This window comes from Bemisia tabaci, chromosome 5, assembly GCF_918797505.1.
Source record: "Bemisia tabaci chromosome 5, PGI_BMITA_v3".
Lineage (NCBI taxonomy): Eukaryota > Metazoa > Arthropoda > Insecta > Hemiptera > Aleyrodidae > Bemisia > Bemisia tabaci.
In genome coordinates, this window is record NC_092797.1 from 33,038,470 (window position 1) to 33,057,419 (window position 18,950).

General features: G+C 38.5%; 1 protein-coding gene across 2 annotated transcripts; it reads left to right on the top strand.

The window, feature by feature from the left end:
- The first annotated feature begins 412 nt into the window (after positions 1-412).
- On the top strand, positions 413-10,998 carry LOC109042673 (uncharacterized). 2 transcript variants are annotated; one of them, XM_072300578.1, is made up of 7 exons: positions 413-2,747; positions 4,263-4,368; positions 5,321-5,898; positions 6,473-6,523; positions 7,081-7,113; positions 9,661-9,795; positions 10,809-10,998. In XM_072300578.1, exons 1-7 carry the CDS (start codon positions 2,697-2,699, stop codon positions 10,824-10,826), a joined length of 972 nt encoding a protein of 323 aa, XP_072156679.1. In that variant the 5' UTR covers positions 413-2,696; the 3' UTR covers positions 10,827-10,998. The 2 variants fall into 2 exon arrangements, with proteins under 2 accessions (XP_072156679.1, XP_072156680.1); XM_072300579.1 differs by lacking the exons at positions 9,661-9,795; positions 10,809-10,998 and adding an exon at positions 9,535-9,640.
- The last annotated feature ends 7,952 nt before the right edge of the window (positions 10,999-18,950 follow it).

Sequence of the window (18,950 nt, forward strand, 5' to 3'; positions counted from 1 at the left end):
AAAATCTTCAGAAACTTATTCGAAAGGAAAAAAATAAAATGAAAAATTAATCCCTTGCCAAAAACAAACAAAAAACCGATTTTGAGATAAATCCCTCGAATGAACTTGAAATCTCAAAATCGGTCGAGGATGTCAACTGAAATTTTTCCCCCTTCAATTATGAATTCCGCAACAAGCGTGACTCGCTTGTACCTTTTCATACACGAGCCGCACGAATTCATCTCTTCTTCTCTCCTCTCCTTCCGTCCATGGACAGAGGTCCAAAATTTTTCGGATTTACTGACGCGACCGGCTGCGGCTCGATGCTCTCAGTGAATCGGTGCCTTTTTATCCCTGATGTCGGCTTCAAGTCGGTTGCAGTTTCACCAGTCGACCCATTTTTCCACAATTACATGTTAGACTTTTTCGAAACATGATTCATCTGAAACTTGGATTTTTTTTAAGGGAGCTTACCATACGATTTGGATGGTAGGTAGGTTGTAAGTAATAATTTTCTTTATTTTCTTATTCTCAATCAGCATCAATAGCTCTAGGATACATCTGTACCATTGGATGACATTTCAACGGACACGTTGGGTCCGGGCAAGGGAGGGGATTTCTGAATCGCATAATTAATAGTGGAATAGTTATGGTGGAGAGGAGTTGAGTCCCCTCACGGAATGAGTCCCTCTTAAGTCGACAGGTTGTACGTGTTCCTCTCTGACTTTTGTGTCATCTTAGTAATCCACCCATGTTTACGCATCAAGCCGCAGCCGGTCGCGTCAGTAAATCCGAAAAATTTTGGACCTCTGTCCATGGACGGAAGGAGAGGAGAGAAGAAGAGATGAATTCGTGCGGCTCGTGTATGAAAAGGTACAAGCGAGTCACGCTTGTTGCGGAATTCATAATTGAAGGGGGAAAAATTTCAGTTGACATCCTCGACCGATTTTGAGATTTCAAGTTCATTCGAGGGATTTATCTCAAAATCGGTTTTTTGTTTGTTTTTGGCAAGGGATTAATTTTTCATTTTATTTTTTTCCTTTCGAATAAGTTTCTGAAGATTTTTGATAGATTAGGCTTAGTGGACTTTGGGAATTCATCAAAGGTTTTTGCCTATCCTTTACTTAATTAAAAGGAAGTGACACGTCAATTTCCTCGACCGGATTTTTTGCCCGAAAATGTTTTTGAGGGTTTTTGTAGTTTATATCAGGTCTTTTTTGGGTGGATAAAGCTCTGGCTATACGAGGAGCCAGCAAAACTGAAGTATTCGGTGAAATAGACCATTTTTCACCTGAATTTATTGAATTTCTTAAAGCGACCTCCTCATCTCCCCTTATAGTCGCTCCTGTCCTCGCCAATCAATTTTAGACAAAGTGATTTACCTATTCAGATGATTTCCTTTGTCCGTTTTTTTTTATTAGTGGTACAATGTTTTTTCTTGTAACCTTTGCCATGAGACCTTGTAAAAAAGGAGCTTCATTGAAAGATGTCTAGCAAAAGTAACAAGTTCTCGTATTGCAGCTACTTTCCAGACTTTTTTCTTTGGTTATGTTTAATTAATCATAGAGAAAAAAGGGGGTGTCTGCATTTCGGGCATCTTGGAATTTTTTGATGACGTAGGTCGGCGCGGCAACTTTTATCATCGATTTTATTGGAAATGGTGTAGTTTATGGTAAAAATGCATCCTACATAAAGTGTTTGAAATTATATCATGAGTTGATTTAAGCAAAAAAATCGGACGTTATGATCCGTTTTTCACACTTCGAATTCCGGATTTTGCTGACCAGGTTGTGCCGACTTACGTCACAGGGTACACAATCCTCAAGATGCGAACACCTTTTCTCTATGCGATGTTTACTTCCTGAAGTTCCTGCGTTCATTCCCGGATTACCGGTTTCTGTGTTCTCTCATTCCGTTTGTTTCTTGTCGCGCCCTCAGTTCATTGACGTATAATACAATCTAGACCGCGCATTGGGCCCGACTTTAGGCGGGGAAGGTAAGACAGCTAGGGGGGTAAATCAGGGCAAAGACGCGCCTTCAGCCTAGTTGATACCGCCGGATATACGAGCTAAGTGTACCCGTATCAGGCAACGGCACTGGCAAGACTGGCATTTCCACGAATTCCACCATTGTCTCGTCGGTACACTTGCTGAGTGTTGCTGGGTTGCCTATCGTCTCGCTGAAATTTCCTAATGCGCGGTCTAGATTGTATTATACGTCAATGCCTCAGTTCCACGGTTCAACTGAGGAAACGTAAAATCAGGAGCCAATCAGAAGTGGATTCCACAAGGCGCTACTCTAGTTAAAATGACTTAAGTGTTCATTGGTTGAGGACTACAGAGTCATAACTACGTCAGTTACGAGGTAGCAACCACCTTTGAATTTTCACTGAAAGATGTGGATATTTTTTTATCCAAAGCTCTAGATAATGAGAAAGCTCACAGAACTGCTGTAGAAGTAAGTAATGATTTTGCAAAGAAACACGCCGGATGAATGATCAGGAGGAGGGGAGCCCCTTGAGTTTCTACGTATTTCGGTTAGTGATTTTTGTTCGTCGCAAGAAGTTGTGTTGGTACTTAAAGTTGTTCTAAGAATTTGCGCGGCTCGGCGGCTGGCTTCTGTTCATTGTTTGTTCATGTTCATACGTATCTTCAACTTCGATCTTCGTTCGTACACCGAAAAATATCAACCCAAACGAGAATCCAGAACCATTTAAAATGAGTGATAAGGACCACCACAAGCCGCTGTTCAACCGCCTAGTACCCGAAGTAAGTATATGATTAATATATCAACATATAATGTAATATCCAACTTCATTAATTTTCCCTCAATCAGTGACCTGCTGCATCCCTGCTAAGGTGTCTTGCAATGAACTGCAGCCTGATTGTTGAAATTTTTACTTTCTCGCTCCCATAGGGTAGAGAGGAAGTATCGTTTATTTGTTGGGACGACATAGATGACATAGGTTAAAAGGCAGAGCCTGATTGGTCGGCTATGTCTTATCGCTGCTTTGTCGGGTTGAACTCACGACAAGCTAACGACATCTCCTAAGTTTCCGACAGTATGTCGTCCATTCCACCTGACAAAGCAGTGATAAGACATAGCCAACCAATCATGCTCCGCCTTTTAACCTATGTCATCTATGTCGCTCCGACAAACAAAAAATTTCAACAATCAGGCTGCAGCAGTCATTTCCAGGGTTTGCTTGCCGGAACATTTTCATTGATGAAAGAAGAAAAGAAATGTGAAATGAAATGTTCAAAGAGGTGTTAGCGGTGTCATCAGCTAAGTTTACGGTTGTTTACTTTCCGTTTGCAGGCGTTTTCGCGTCACTACTATCCACATGAAAACATCCGACTCTCTCGGAAGCAAGAACACAAGCGTAGATAAGTTTTTTAATACCTTCAAACCTTGTAACACTTAAATTTTTAAACACACAGATATCATAACCACATAAAAGTCGCAAATCATATCTGATAAGTAGTTTTTTTAGCGATACAATCATGAGACGGATGTTTTCAAAGTGGATAGTAACGAACGCCGCTTTGTTCAGAGGCCCAAATTCGTCATTGGCGTCTGCAAATTGCCTGCAAACCGAAAGTAAACAACCGTAAACTTAGCTGACGACACCTCTAGCAATCCTGCAACAATATCTTAAATAGCATGTCTCTTCGAAATTGTTTTGACGGAGAAGTCTGACTTGGTGGCGACGTCATGGTTCAATCCTAGTTTCTGTTGTTTTCTCACCATGAAGAAAGAAATTGGCTAAACATTGAAAGCAAGTGGCAGAATAAAGATGGCAATCTTATTTCTCATGCTGAAGGTGGACAAATTTATTTGATGTAGACTCTAATTTTGATGATGTAGTTAAGTTTAATAAAGAATGCCTTGAATTGGAGATGACTTTTCACAGTTCAAGATGTGATCAGGTTATTGAGCAGCAGTGGTAATTCTTGTATGTTGGTAGTATAAGACTGAAGATTTCTTCGTAAAATCCTACTTAAACAATGAGTTATGAGTGTTAGCTGGCTGCCTCGTCAAGCATTATCAATTTTTCTAAGTATTATTTTTGAGGGGGTGAAATGCAGCAATGTCAACTTCTAAAAATTGCCACTGCTGAGTATTGAGTATACTGCAGTAAGCGCAGAAAGGGGAGAGAATATTGTTAGATGCATACAGCTCCCTTCATTGAATTCATCGCTGGATGCTGTGTCTGGGCTTAGAACACTTGATGTATTTGTCTTTGAAGCTCTAATTCTTAAACACTTATGTTTTTTCTCTAGGGATCAAAAGGAGCTAAGCACGCCCTAAAAGTGGCAAGAATTAAGAGAAAGCTGGAGGAAAGAAAAATCAAGCGCATAGCGGCGATGACTATTTCGGCAATGTTGTGTAAGTTGTTTAAGCGTAATATTCTTTGATTAATGTTTGTTTGATACAAAATAATAAAACTGTACGTAGTGTCCTATCATAACCTATTGACTGAAAAACTGAAAAAAATTTAGTTTTGTAAAAATATTATGATCTGAAATTCATGCAATTTTACCAGTACATATATTGAACTGAATTCATCATTATATTTCACAGTAGATGATTTTGCTCTAAAAAGTTGAGGAGGAACTCATTTGAGAGTTTGAGAGGAGGCAAGTAATATGCATTTATGAAATCAGACGTCAGTTTCTTGCCTAACAAGGAAGTTTGTTTTCAGTGGCAGATTAGTTTGTTTGGTATACACCAACGATCATTCATCATGGCTTCTCATAGAAGCGGAAGATTTGAATTGATTCCCTCCAAGGCCGCATGATACAAACGTGAATATCTTATGTAAAAGAATTAAATTTGGAGGTTTCTGATGTGTTCAAATGAGACCTTTCAGGGAGAAAAATCTACAATTTCTTAACTTGTCGACAGGCAGTGTTGAAGTCAAATTAGTGTTTGTAGCTCTTGATGATTTGTAGATTAGATGGATAAAGTGAGATAGAAGTTCGCCATCTTGGTTCTTGGATTCACTTTCAATGGCGAACTGAAAAGAGTCGATCCTCTGTGACAGTTTAATTGTGAGTGAAGTAATTCGGCATCAAATCCACAAAACAGTTTTTTTATTCTTACAGCCAGCCTAGTAATGAGTGGACAATAGGAATGATCTCTAAAATGCACTATGACATCATTTTGCAACAAGGAAGTACTGTTTGGTCGTACTTATGGTAAAAGAAACTATGAGAATAGGGTTTGTTTTTTTCGCAACGTGGTTCTTTTCAGTGCAAATTTATTAAATTTTTTTTTTTTTGGTTTTTTTTTTGTTTTTGCTTCTGTAGCATTCATTTTTTTTCTTCTTTCTTTTCAGTTAATGATGATAGTGATGACCAATTTGTCATCAAGAAAATAGAAAATGAGATGAGACTTAAAAATGCACCGCCGCCTCCACCACCAACTGAACCATCAGGAAATCTGGCACCAAACTGGCACCCTGGTCCCGCCAACTGGGGATACCCAGCCCCTTTGGAGTTTCGCAGTCCGGTATACGCGGGTTACCCTAGACAGTATGCCTATGGGTATCCCTTCCCAACAGGGCCCCTATATGCCCCAAGCACATCACTGGCACCAGGAGCTCCTCAGGTACCAGTAGCTCCACAGGCACCAGTAGTTCCTCAGGAACCAGTAGCTCCTCGGGCACCAGTAGCTCCTCAGGCACCAGTAGCTCCTCAGGAACTAGTAGCTCCTCAGGTACCAGTAGCTCCACAGGCACCAGTACTTCCTCAGGAACCAGTAGCTCCTCGGGCACCAGTAGCTGCTCAGGAACCAGTAGCTCCTCAGGCACCAGTAGCTCCTCAGGCACCAGTAGCTCCACAGGCACCAGTAGCTCCTCAGGCACCAACCAAGGCTACGGCACCAGCTACAGCTGATGCATCCAATGACAAGCAAGTATGGGCGATTGATTCATAATGATTTATTTTTTTTTTTTTTTTTTTTTTTTTTTTTTTTAGAGTGGTGGGATCATAATGAATGTATGGATGGCTTGTGCACTTGTGGGATCACTGAAATATTAGAGGGAGAAACTAGAAAGAATATCATGAACTGGAATTTTTTTCATCAAAAGGCAACCACCCACTCGTGTTTTTGACAAGATTCGCCCAAATTTTTGAGGGGTTGCAAAAAGAAGTTTCATTCAATCTATAAGCACTCCGAAAATTTCAAGTCTCCATCTCAATTTGTTTAAATGATAGAGAGGAGTAATGCAAGAGACTTGGATCAGCCTGTACACAATCAAGGAATGTCCAATAAAGGCTTTGAAGAAAGGCCTAAGCCTAACTTACAGAATTGCAGGGATTTGAAGCCATGGGTGGGTTTTTTTCCTTCTTTCAATCTGTGTCACGAGAGATTGATTTAGAATTTCTCAGAAAACATCCAAATCCATAGGCAATGCTCTGCCAACTAATTATGATACAGTAACATATTAATACTTTTTTAATTTTTGTGTTTTTTTCTTAATTTTCAGAAGGAGCTATTCGAAGAGTTCATGAAATTTTACAAAGATAAAGAAATCTTGGTAAGAATTTTGAGTGAAAAAGTGAAGCAACTATTTTTGTGTTTTTTTCTTAATTAATTTTCAGAATGAACTATTCAAAGCTTTCCTGCAATACTACGAGTATAAAGACAAAAAAATCATGGCAAGAGTTCTAAGTGAAAAAGTGAAGCAACTATATTTATGAAAAAGTAACACTGGGGTTGTATAACTAAATAAAATTACAAGGAACTGTTTGAAAAATCGAAGCAGTTTTGTAGCAGATTTTTTAAGAAAGTGAAAAACTGGGTATTTATTGTTTCGAAGCTGACTGAGTTAAAAAAAAAAAAAGGTTTTATGTTATTTTTGTTGGTGTGTTCTTCTTCAAAAATCGATTTATTCGTTTTCTAGTCATGATATTTGAGAAGTAAAAAAAGCTCTTTTATGCCATGAAGAAATATAAAAGTTAAAATAATCGGAAATTTTCTTTCGGTAATTAGTTATTCTTTGATCTGTTTGTTTTTAACACTTGACTGGAGGAGCAGCTTTATTCAACGGAATAGGACAATATGTTACATTTATTTTTTTTTTCTTGCTTTCAGGATAAAGAGTTTCCCCCCCTAAAAAAGAAAAGGGTAAGTTGACGTTATTATTTTATTTATTATGTTATCCTGACTGATTTGCCTCTTATAAAGATAGGTAAAGAATCTGTTGAAGCGTGTCTCTATGAGGCCCTCTTTGTATGGAGTGTATGTAATATACTCATCTAAAAAAGCAATTTTTCCCAAATGCAATTGAGGACCATGCCGGAAGAAGGGCGTATCTCGAGATACGCCCTTTTTTCAACATTCTGCTTTTCTGATTCTACGTCGAATAGTGAGAGTATCCTCCAAGTTTGAGAAAAATCTGTCGATTTGTTACGTGAATAATTGACCTGTAAAGTACACCGAAGATACGCCCTTCTTCCGGCCAACGAACTTTCTCCTCTTATTTACACATTTTGCCTTCCGTGATATGGATTTTTACCTGTTTTCTGGTGAAAGAAGTGTCACTTCCATTTTGTTCTCATTAGAAGGAATAGTTTTAGCCGAATAGAATGATTATTTATTCATTTTTATTTACTGTACATCACAGAACGTGAAATGTGAGAGTTACGATTTATTGCACATATTACATTAGTAATGTTAATGCAGTCCGAAGCTTTAAGTTTCGGAGTTGTTCGGAGTTGCAAGTTTATAAACAAATTCTCGTGACTCTATGTATGTTTGATGTAAGATACACAAGTACGCGATAGTGAAATCTCCCAAATGGCTGCTGTGATGACGCGCCGCAGCGTGGAACTTCCTACATATATCAGCCACCTTACTCGCAGGCGCGAACGTATACTTCTCGAGAATATTACGAAAAATATTGCAGAAACTTTGCAACATCGGACAGATCTTAAGTTTTTTAATCAATAAAAGTGGAAATCTGTCGCATGAACAACTACAGAATATTCAACATGGGTTTTTTTATTGAAAATGATTACCCGACGAAGCGCTTGGGGGGTTGGAGTGGGAAGCGGTCAAGGGGCGTACCTTATCTGAGAGTTAATTAAATTTGGCAACATTATAAGATCAATGAAGCTTAACAGACAAGAGCTTACAGAATTTTCATCAGATACTCTTGAAAAATGACAAGAAAAGTTCTCTATAGGGGCATTTTTTTTTTTTTTTTTGAATGATTAAATCGACGCATTTTCCATCCTCATAAAATTGGAGCATTCGGTGATGAAGGTTTGGCCATTGAAAAGTTCATTTTTACGGACAATGTATCAAATTATTAAGCAACACTCGGTTCAAACATATAAGGAATTCCACAGTTTAAAATGACAACCAAAGAAAAGACAATAATTTTAAGAAGAAACCGCTATACCAATAAGGTTCATTTCTGGACGATTGGCAACACAGCATATCCCATACCGTTGGAAGGGGGGGGGGGGCAAGATGTAATTGATATTAGACAAACAGAATCCAATGGGTGCAATTCGTAACCAATTGAATGTTCGACCACCTTTGGAGACCCTCCAGACTCAATAAGGAGCAACAGCGGATTATAACAGTTTTCCGACGACAATAACAATGCACTTTTCTCATGTACGTGCAACCGGAAAAGTTCAGTTTTTTCCGCTAATAAACCTCCGATTTTAAAAAACTATAGCTCGTTAGAAAGCTGAAGAAATTCTGCAGAAACCGTTTTCTTTGATTTCCTTTAAATTAATTTTGTCACGAGATACAAAAGAAGGAAATCAACTTAGTAGTGAATTTAGTGTCTTCAGCAATCACAAGTGCGCCCAGAAAAAGCTGGGTTTCTCTGCAACCAGTGACCCGATCTTTAAAAACTTTGGCTCGTTAGAATACTGAAATGTATTAGCAGAAAGTCATTTCCCCGATTTTCTTCTTTTTCATTACTTTATGAGTTATCGAAGAAAAACGATCCTCTTTTTTATCGTACATACAAGGATTCCGAAAGAAGGGCGTATCTCTGGCTTACTTTGTCCAATGATTACAGAGGGCAAATTATTTATTTCTTTTAAACTTTTAATGGATTTCAAAGCTGTAGGATCTAGTTTAAGAGAATTGACTTTGGTTTAACCAACTGCTGCATTTCATTTTTCGGGACACCATTTCAAATCTTCAAATGCGTTTTTCTAACGACGCTGAACCTTGTACATACGCCCTTCTTCCGGCATGGTCCTCAATTCAGCATCATGACATGATTTTGAAAGAAAGTAAATAAAAGTAATTTTTTGACAGAAAGGTCATATAGGAAAAATACTGCAGTGAGCAAAATAGAGAGCCAGGAGATGCCGATGGTGACAATTTTTTTTATTTTTGAAGAGCAACAAATTATGTCTTCTCTTATTGTCTTATTAAAAGATCAAAACATTAGGATTCCTTTCTTTGGCCTTCCAATTTGTGATTTTAACAGTACAATATTTAAGTCTTGATTTTCAGTTACCTGGGTGGTAACAATTGCAACAAATTAATACAACAAAAGAATTTGATTTATTCCAGCTTTCCATAGCAACACCAGCAGGATGACTGATATATCATTCCAAATTTCCAGTCAGTATCATCGCACTGGGGACTTTGAATAATTTTATTTAATTTTTATTTTTACAACTCACACTTATGGCACAGAGTTGGGCAGTGGGAACTGAAACAATGTCATTCTTAGTCTCCTGGGTGGTAACAAAAAGCCAACAGCAGATCTCTCCTTTCTATAAGGTCAACGTCTGTTTTACAAGTTCATCATTGGAGGGGACACAATTGCAAGTAAGAACAAGTGATGTAAAGATAACAGGCTTTGCATCACCCTTATCATAAATGGAGTGGATTTAAGGCTTGGAATGATGATAATGCTGTAAATAATTTCCTTTTTTGCAGCTTCATTCGGTGATTTACTTATTGATCATTCTTTTTTCCCGCTTCCCTGACTGGTTGTTTGGTCGTTTGATTCAACTTTTTTTCATTAGATTCCTCTAACATTTTGATTTTTTCTCCCGGCCCTGGAGTTCCACCGTGTCGCAGTGTTTATACCAGGGTGGCTTCCTTCATATCTTACATTTTATGGATTTCCAACCGTAGTGAGCTGTATAATATAACAGTGGCTTCTTCGCTACCTAACAGTTATTACATTGCCTGCGTTTTCTTCCTCATTAACACTTTTTCTTGAGGATTTTCTTCCTTTGCACGCTTCAAAAGTTGTTGTTCTGGTGGCCTTATTTAATTCTTTTTTTTTTTTTTTATTTTTTTCTTTTGTCGTGTGATATTTTTCTAATTATGTATATTTTTGGGAATCTGCTTTCTCCTACTTCCCATACTATGTCTTTTTCATATGAGTTGTGGAGTCATTTAATAGGGATGCACAGGCAATTTATGTGCATGTGTATAAAAAAAAGGTGTCCCTTCTGAAGTAAAGAAAACATAGCTACTTAGTTTTTAAAATTTTACATAGTGTAGTGAGACGCAACATTGTAAGATTCTACATAGTGAGATGCAACATTGATGAACAGTTGGTCTACATTGTGAACAGGTCATGAAATGGATAGCATAGATGTGGATATCTGCTCACTTCTCTAGATTATTGTTGAGTTTCTCTCAGTGAAATCTCTTGATTACTTACTCAAATTGCACAGCAAAATCGTGACTGGATAGATGATGAATATTCAGTTACCATTGCATTAAAATTGGTTTGAAAATTTACATATTCTCATTTATATACTCATTATGTAACAAATATTTTATCTAAAAATTAATTTTCCTCATTGCTTGATCCTTTGTTTCAGGGCGGCCGCCGACGCTGAGCAACCCAGGACGTCTGGCATTAGAGACTTCTAATGACTAAAAATGACTATTTTTTAATTTTTTCATAATATGTAAATAAATTAATATCAAATTATATATTCTTTCTTCCTCTTCTTTCATCATTATCTCACGTAGGATGTCATATCATCTCTTAAACATTTTTCATTTTTTTATACAAGCAATAAGAAAAGGATTTGGTTCAACAAGTTTAAGACTTTGGGCGGACTCTTTACTCCTTTAAATCTGAAAGTTTTCTGGGGGATTTTGTAGTTTCATTACATTATCTCACGTAATATTTCTTATGATCTCTTTTAAAGAGGATTTTGTACATGGATGGGTAGAGTTGAATAATGTGTATTTCAGTTTGCAACGTAAAAAAATCTTTGACCTTTTTTTACTTAGTAATTTTATTTATTTTTTTAAATTAAATTAAATCAACAGTTCCTCTTGAATTAGTGGATGGCTTTAATTGGAAGACTATGATTTGCTTATTTTAAAGTTTCAATAGAGATAGGCGTTTTTCAAAATTTAATTTTCCATATTTATTCGCTCGAAACATCAGCTAGAAATTAGTGAAAGGCTTAATTTAGTCAGACCATATATTTAAGATGAAAGATTTAGAAAGCGTTAACTTTTATTTTTATTTATAATTTTACCTTGAAGAAGGGAAAAAGAAACATTCTCTCAAATCCAGGAGCAATGAGAATTTGGAGAATTACAAGCCAATGCTCAGACGTTTGAGGGAGGTGCGGGAGTAAGGAGGCAAGCTAAGCCACCAACTCTCATCCCTGAGATCGCTTTCTGTACCTAAGTCTGATGATCCAAATGGTGGAACATGTTCTTTCTGCTATACGTCTGCAAAGGTGTTTTCAGAGAAAGGCAATTTTCAGATGGCAAGATTATGTTTCGTTCAGGTACCTCATCGTTTTACTCAATAAGGAAGTAAGTATTTCATGTGAATTAAAAAAATGGTTAGACCTCTGAGGTTTCTTGCAGAATAAGCGTAGTTGCGGATTTTTACTATAGGAACCTAGAGATTGGCAATAGTTGTTACCAGAGTTCATACTATTTGTCTAATGTATTCGATGTTACCTTCTGTTTCAGTGGCATGATTATTAATGTTATTATTTCCCTTAGTTCAACACAATGCAACAGCTTGAACTAGAAAAATTTATATGCCCTGTTACAGGGGCGAACATTGCTCCTAAGTATTAGGACCTTTATTTCTTTAGAAAATTTGCATCGCTGTCAAGTAGGTGTCTAAATGGGGTAAACTAATTGAGAATGAAGTTCAGTTACTTTGTTCCCTTTTAATGCAAAGGAGAATGCAGCATTCTTTTGTAAGTTGGTTTTTAAGTTGATTTCTCGTGCAGCCCCAAGTTCATTAATTTTCTCATCGACTACTAGTTAGTGTGCTCTTCAATTCCTGCTGTCCCAGACAATTTCTCACACTGTAAATTGAATCATGGATGGCTCCAAATTAGACCTCTCAGTAGTTGATAACAGGATCGGAGGACAGAGCGATCACCTTATTCAGCCAGCGTATGAACCAGGCGTAACTCAGACATGAGGCGAAAAGATGATTTGGATCATTAAGTGAGGTGGAGTAAGCTAGGGAAATATGTATTAGGTGTTTTTGTTGAAACCGACTCGAATTTTCATACCCGGCAACGTGTGAAAGTCTCTGCTTGGCTGTGACTATCTTTCAAGCCGCTCTATTGTTACGTGAGTTAATTTTATTTAGAGGTGACTGCTATCACCCATAATTACTTATATCTTCAAGGTAAGAAAATAGAACGTGTACGTACCTTTCACAAAATTGGATCCTAAATAATGTCAGGAGCAATGAACGATGCTTGTAGCAACTGTAGACGCAAAATCAGAGTCTCTGAAAGAGTTAAATGGGAGCTTAAACCCACAGTCAAAGATCTCTGATTTTGTGACAATAAGTTGATTAAATGACTGCACTAAACAGAGAGGTGGTAGGTAGAATTGAACGTTACTTCTCCAGATAAACAACAGCTGCCGATGTCCAAGTAATTGAGGTTCCCAACACGGTCAGGGGAGGGATTTCCCAAGAATAATCATGCAAAGAACATAGCCTTCATGCCAATAACATGCACTTAAGGAAAACGCAATCACTTCAGAAGGCATGGGCTGATAGAAAAGTTTAAACCGAATGAACTTTGGTCAAAGCACACTGGACAGTCCCATATCGTAGGATTGGCAGAGGCTGATGTCCAGTAACTTTTGGATAGTAGAACTTAACTTATGACTGTTCATCTGAGAACAACTTTCCTCTTCAAGATCTGAGGACTAGGATTCGTGCCATGAGGAAAATAACACTGTAAATGAACAAAATGTAAGCTATGACCACATAGCACTTTCTTTCGTAGATTCCACCGATGCACTTGGCGCTTGTCTCTACTTGAACGGTATTGAAGTTTGTAGGAGCTGTTTGTTGTGAGAATGCAATCTGTGGTGGAAATGCTGCTTCCTTGTGAGATTCTTCAGCAAAATTTCGTAATTTCTATGACATCGTAAATTGTACATTTATCGCTTACGCCAGTTCCAGGACAGTCAGCTGGACATAACCTCACTTACAGTTGCGTTCGTCAGTAAATCACTTGCAAATTTTTAAGAAACCAATGAAGTAGTTTATCGGGATGAAAGTGGACGTAATAACATAATTGTGTAATATTAGTTAGGGTCTATCTAAAATGAATCGAACTTTTAAATTAAATCTGTACATTATTCACAAATAAATACATGAGGTGGAGGTTGGTATAATCGACGACGGGAACTCCGAATTTCGTTCCCGAAACTCGATCGGACCTGAACAGAATGAACCAATGGCATTGAACCACCACTGGTTTTTCTAAATTCAAATATTATAGCTAAAATTTTGAAGGATGTAAGCGGATGCTGGATTATCCGTGAGATAAAGCGCTTTTTTATGTGGCAAAATGAAATCCTCACATCTTCACGGAGTGCCCTTTACATAGGCTCCATTACAATCTGCGGCCGGGTAAGCGAGAAATCTGTTGTTAAAGATGGTCATGACGGGCAGTTTAGTCGTATTTTCCGTAATTTCTCTTTAAGTTCACTAGGAATGTTAGAAAACTGTAAAAACCCATGGACACGGTAACATGACGATTCTTTAGGTACCCACTTTTATGGGTCTAAGGTTTACCGTTATCGCGGAGTTTGAGTGACTTTCTCAGGACCCTGGATTCTTGAAATTCAAATTTCCCGGCAAAGTAAAAAGTAAAATTTTCCTTGTTTTGGGTCATTAAGTGCTTATAACTTTTTGAAAACTCGATGGATCTTAATGAAACCCTTAAACGCCATCCGGCTAACTTAGCTGCGTCCATAGACACCAAGATCGTTGGAATCCGTGCCGCCGTTTGCTCTGAATTCCATTCTAAATCGAATCAATTTTCAGATTAAGGGAGTTGCCTGTGACTAAGAGTGTCGGCCACCCGTTTGTTATCGGGACTTTAGTAGGACGTCATTTTCCTCGACCGGGGGTGGCTACCGCCACTCTTGATATTTGCAATACTATTCAGCAAAATTGAAATTTGAATTATTTCGTGTAAGACACGGCAACGACGACGGTGAATAACTTAAAACTTGTAATATCTTTTTCGCTGCATTCTGAACGAATGTGAGATTGTGAAAGTGCAGCGATCATTTGTGAATAACGTTTAGCGTTATCCTGCGTCTGCAGCCGCTCGTCTGCGCTGCTGCTGCTCTACTCCACTCACAACCATTGTGTTCCGGTTTTTTATCCATACTTTTAGACCGACGTTGCCCGATTGTAAGCGGCTTCCTCTGTATCTTGCAATTCAGGATTTGCCAATAGGTCAGTTGTGCACGCGTGTGGCAAAAGTATGTTTGCTTTGAAGCTGGTAAACTGACAAAAAATAGCGAGAAATATTTAAATGCCAATTTTAAATGCAGTGCCAAAGATATGATGCCCTTTTAGAAATATGTGGATGACGCCATCGACAAGTTGCGATGTGCGGTGGTGGTCTAAAAACTGTAGTGTACGACTTCAGGAAGTGCACAAATAAGGTGACTTGGTCTGCATTTTGCAATGAAGAACTACTTGCCTTAAAATGTTGTAAATATTGTGGAAATTATTTTTGCTTCAAAAAATAACGCTGCGGATGCATTATAGATTTTATTTGTGCATTAAAAAAATCCTGTAAATATCATATGTTTCCGGTTAATTTATCGTGGACTTAGAAGTTGCGTACACGGAGAAAAAAAACAAGCAGTAAGCTCCAACGCATTCGCGTCGGAAAGCGGCTCTGGCGACGGTAGTTGTAGTCAAGAATGAGGGCCTAGACACATTTTGTCATTGATGTACAATCCGACAACTGTCGATTCATGTTTTGTAACTTAGCAGATTTACAAAGCCGGTGTATAAATGTGTATTGGCCCTTGATATGCAGAATCCATGGCACTATCACTTGTTGTATACTTTTAATTTTGAAGGCTCTTTGGAGGTCCGCATCCTAAACAATCTCTTTCACATTTTTTTTTTAAATCGAATTGCGATATATTACACGGATAAGATAGGGCTATGTCTTGTCGTAAGCGGCGACATAGAGTCGATGTCATTTCAATAATCGCCCCGATGGCCACGATAGTTGTTAAACGTTTACGGTTTCCTTGGTAACCTTTGTTTGCTATCAGCTGATATCGAGTAATATGCCTAGGAAGCTCCAACCACTGCATTCTTCCAAAAAACCGCGAAAACTTTAAAATTCAAAATTTCAAATTTTGAACGTAAAGTACATTTTTTCCATCACGAGATTAAAGCACAGACAAGTTTTGAATTATTGACTGTATCACCATGATTCCAAAAATACACTACACAACATAGCATTGGCTAACAATAAAACAATATGCAATAAAATAAAGTCATGACAAGGTACATAGTCGAAAATGGCGCCGATTCCCATCAACCAACGCGCGGTCTCTCCAATGTAACATGGTCCATTGATACTCCCCAGCTGGGACCGTCCGGAATAGCAGCTCTAGTGCAAGCACCAGAGCCGCTAATATCACAATCCCAACTATACTCCTAGCTGAGTTTAGCGCTATATATTAGAGTAGTTGCACAAGCCAAAGGTATGGTTAGGTTAACTGAAATTGTGGTTGGATCAATCATATACCTCTAGTTGGTGCCCTTACAGTCAGCGTAGGTGTGGTTAGATTAACTATACCGCTAGCTGGTGTCTTTATACTTATAGCTAGTGCAACTATACTCTTTTAGCTGGCGCCAAAATCAGCTGGAAGTATCGTTTAGATTGTGATACTTTTTTTCAGTGTGATCTCAACAATATTGCTATGCTAGGATCATTCCATATTGCAAAATGCGATTCACTTTTCACGCATATTTTTACGTAAGCCTTACTTTGGTCGCTATTTGGCGCTGAAATTTGATGTCTGGAAGAATTTTTAAATTTTGAAACTGATTCACGGTCTTCTTTTGCTTCAAACTGTTTAATTCTGTCCGTTTGAACTTATAGTCGGAGAATGGGGGTAGTTGATGGCACCTCCTCCCAGCACTGCCGTGCTAAGGAGGAACACCGTATGAACATTCGAGAGTTGCCAAATTTCCTACGATAGATGTTTATTTATGAGGACAATTATCAACATTTTTCCTTGAAATTTTCAGACTTTTTGGATTAAATTACGAACAAAATTACCTGATAAATTGAAAGAAAAATATTCTTGAAATTTTCTCGAAAATTAGTGATTTTCAAAGGAAATTTGGCAACGCCCGTAGGCTCATACGGCGTTTTTCCTTAGGACGGCAGTGTGGCTGTGGCCCATCCTGCTGACTGGTCCACTGTCCTCACCTCTCATTTCTAAACAACGATGGATCAAGCGATGGATCAGTTGGGTATCATCGCGCCTTGTTCGTTGCCTAATTCGGTTTTATCATCCAGCGATAATCTATCCTCCAGGACGGATTGGCCGTTGTTCTTATGAGGTCGCAGGTCGAGTCACTGGGCCGAGCCAGATGCTTCCAGCAGTGAAGCAAATTCTTGACCGCTCACAATCGAGAAGTTTCTTCACCTCGAATAAAATTCTCGAACTGCGACGTTTAACTGGTCTAGACAAGGCTCGCGCATAAAAAGTCGCTAGGTTCCATTTATGAAATCCATCATTGTGATGAAGCGCATCCTTTCACCAGTATCGACCAAAGCGGCTTAATTACACTGCACTGTGTTTGCCGATAGTGACACGGAATTCATTACCATTTTATCACATTTTTAAGGCGAAGTTTCAGAATTGATATGGGTCCCGAGGCTTTTTTGGCTTGGTCGTTTGACATTTGGATTTTTTACAAGTACTGTGAAGTCAATACATAAACACATTTCTCAACCGCAACCTGGAAGACCATGAATTTGGAATGCGCTCTCCTAGATTGGTTACTTTCACTGCAGCTAAGGACCCAATCTGCCCTTAAATTGGGTAATTCGCTCACCTATAGAAGCCAGTGACCATCTCGAAATCCCCTTTGAGGCAGGGGTTACCAGCTTGGGTTTGCAGGATTGCTAAACCTGTGACAGTACAGCCCCCCCCCCCCCCCCCATATACGGTCCGAATTGGCATATGGTATATTTCAGAAAGTGGTTCGATGTACATCTACATTTATACCAAGTTTTTTTCATCTTTTTTTACATTTTTTAGTCTTTCAATTAGGGCCGGATTATTGGCCACATGGGTCGCGAACCATGGCGGCAAATCTACAGGGCGGCAAATTTAGCCATTTTTTAAATGTAGGTATAAACAAATATCAGATTTAGAAAAAAAAAATTACAAACGAGAAAAGGCGACAAAATCTCTCATTTCCTGAGTGTAGTAATTTTTAATTTATTCGTCTTTCAGTGATACAAGAGACAGCACCTTTAATTAGTCGAGTTAAGGGGGAAACCAAACACGCAATTTGGCCTGGAACGGCGCGGCGCAGAGAGCAATGATGACGAGGACTTGAGATGAAAAGGAGAAGCCATCGGCGCGGCGATCGGCATGTAACACATATAAGTGCCTACAAGACGGCACGAATACTTCACGCATTGCACCAAACACAGTGCGGTCAGCGTGAAACGCATGGCGCCTACAAGACTGCGTGAATACTTCACGCATCGCGCCAAACACGGTGCGGTCTGCGCGGCGCGGCGGTGGAAGTTAAAATCATTAAACCACATTCATGTTTGTTCTTTTATAATTTTTTCGTTCATTTCTCATGCATGGAAGGCCTTGTCCACACAGAGATAGGTTTACGAAACTTAACTTTTGCTAGTAGTATTGACAGGGCATCCCCAAAAAATGTGTTCAACACGAGTAAACGCGTCTTATGCACCCCTCCTCCACTGCCACGTTCACTTGATGGTTGTTATTGATGTTTCAATACGAATGAGAAGGGGACGGCAAAATAAAGGCGGCCCATGGGTGGCAAGTAGGTAAATCCGGCCCTACTTTAAATGTCTACTTCGATTCTGGAGCAAAAGACAGGATAAAACGAGACAATCGTTAGGGTCGCAATGTGTTATTATGAAAAAAAGAAGGCAAGCTTCCCCATTTAGAACAACTCAACTCAATGTCTGTGCCTTCATTAAAAGTATTGCTATGTTTTTTTTAGCACTGTCTATGTTGATCAAAAGTATACCTCTTCTTCTGTCATGGGTCTTGGTGGTTATATTTCGATCTCTTTCGATGAAGGAAAGTTCGCAATTAGCTCTTTGTTGGTAGCCAAAATTCTTGTTATTTCATAGATCAGTTATCCGAATAATAATGTCGTATTAAGGTGATCTTCTTACAAATTAGCATATTAATATAATAAAATTTTAAGCTAAGAGTTTACTTCAAATTATTATAAGAATATAGTTAGTTGATTGAATGGCTCTGAAGGTGATGTCATCCTCGATGCTATTCATGCGCAAAAATACGCTTTAATATTGGGGCTGGTTTCATTTGTAAGTGCAAAAATCTTGCTTTTGCTAGTTAATTTTTAAAATTTCAGGAAATTAGAATAACATTTTATGACACACGGAGGATACCAATTTTTTAATGTAAACCACGCACTAATCACGAAGTCA

Excerpts from the sequence above, each read along its gene's own strand:
- LOC109042673 (XM_072300578.1), top strand. The coding sequence starts at position 2,697 with ATGAGTGATAAGGACCACCACAAGCCGCTGTTCAACCGCCTAGTACCC. Across the intron at positions 4,369-5,320 it reads GACTATTTCGGCAATGTTGT|TTAATGATGATAGTGATGAC; the intron begins GTAAGTTGTTTA and ends CTTTCTTTTCAG. Across the intron at positions 7,114-9,660 it reads CCCCCCTAAAAAAGAAAAGG|AGTTGGGCAGTGGGAACTGA; the intron begins GTAAGTTGACGT and ends CTTATGGCACAG.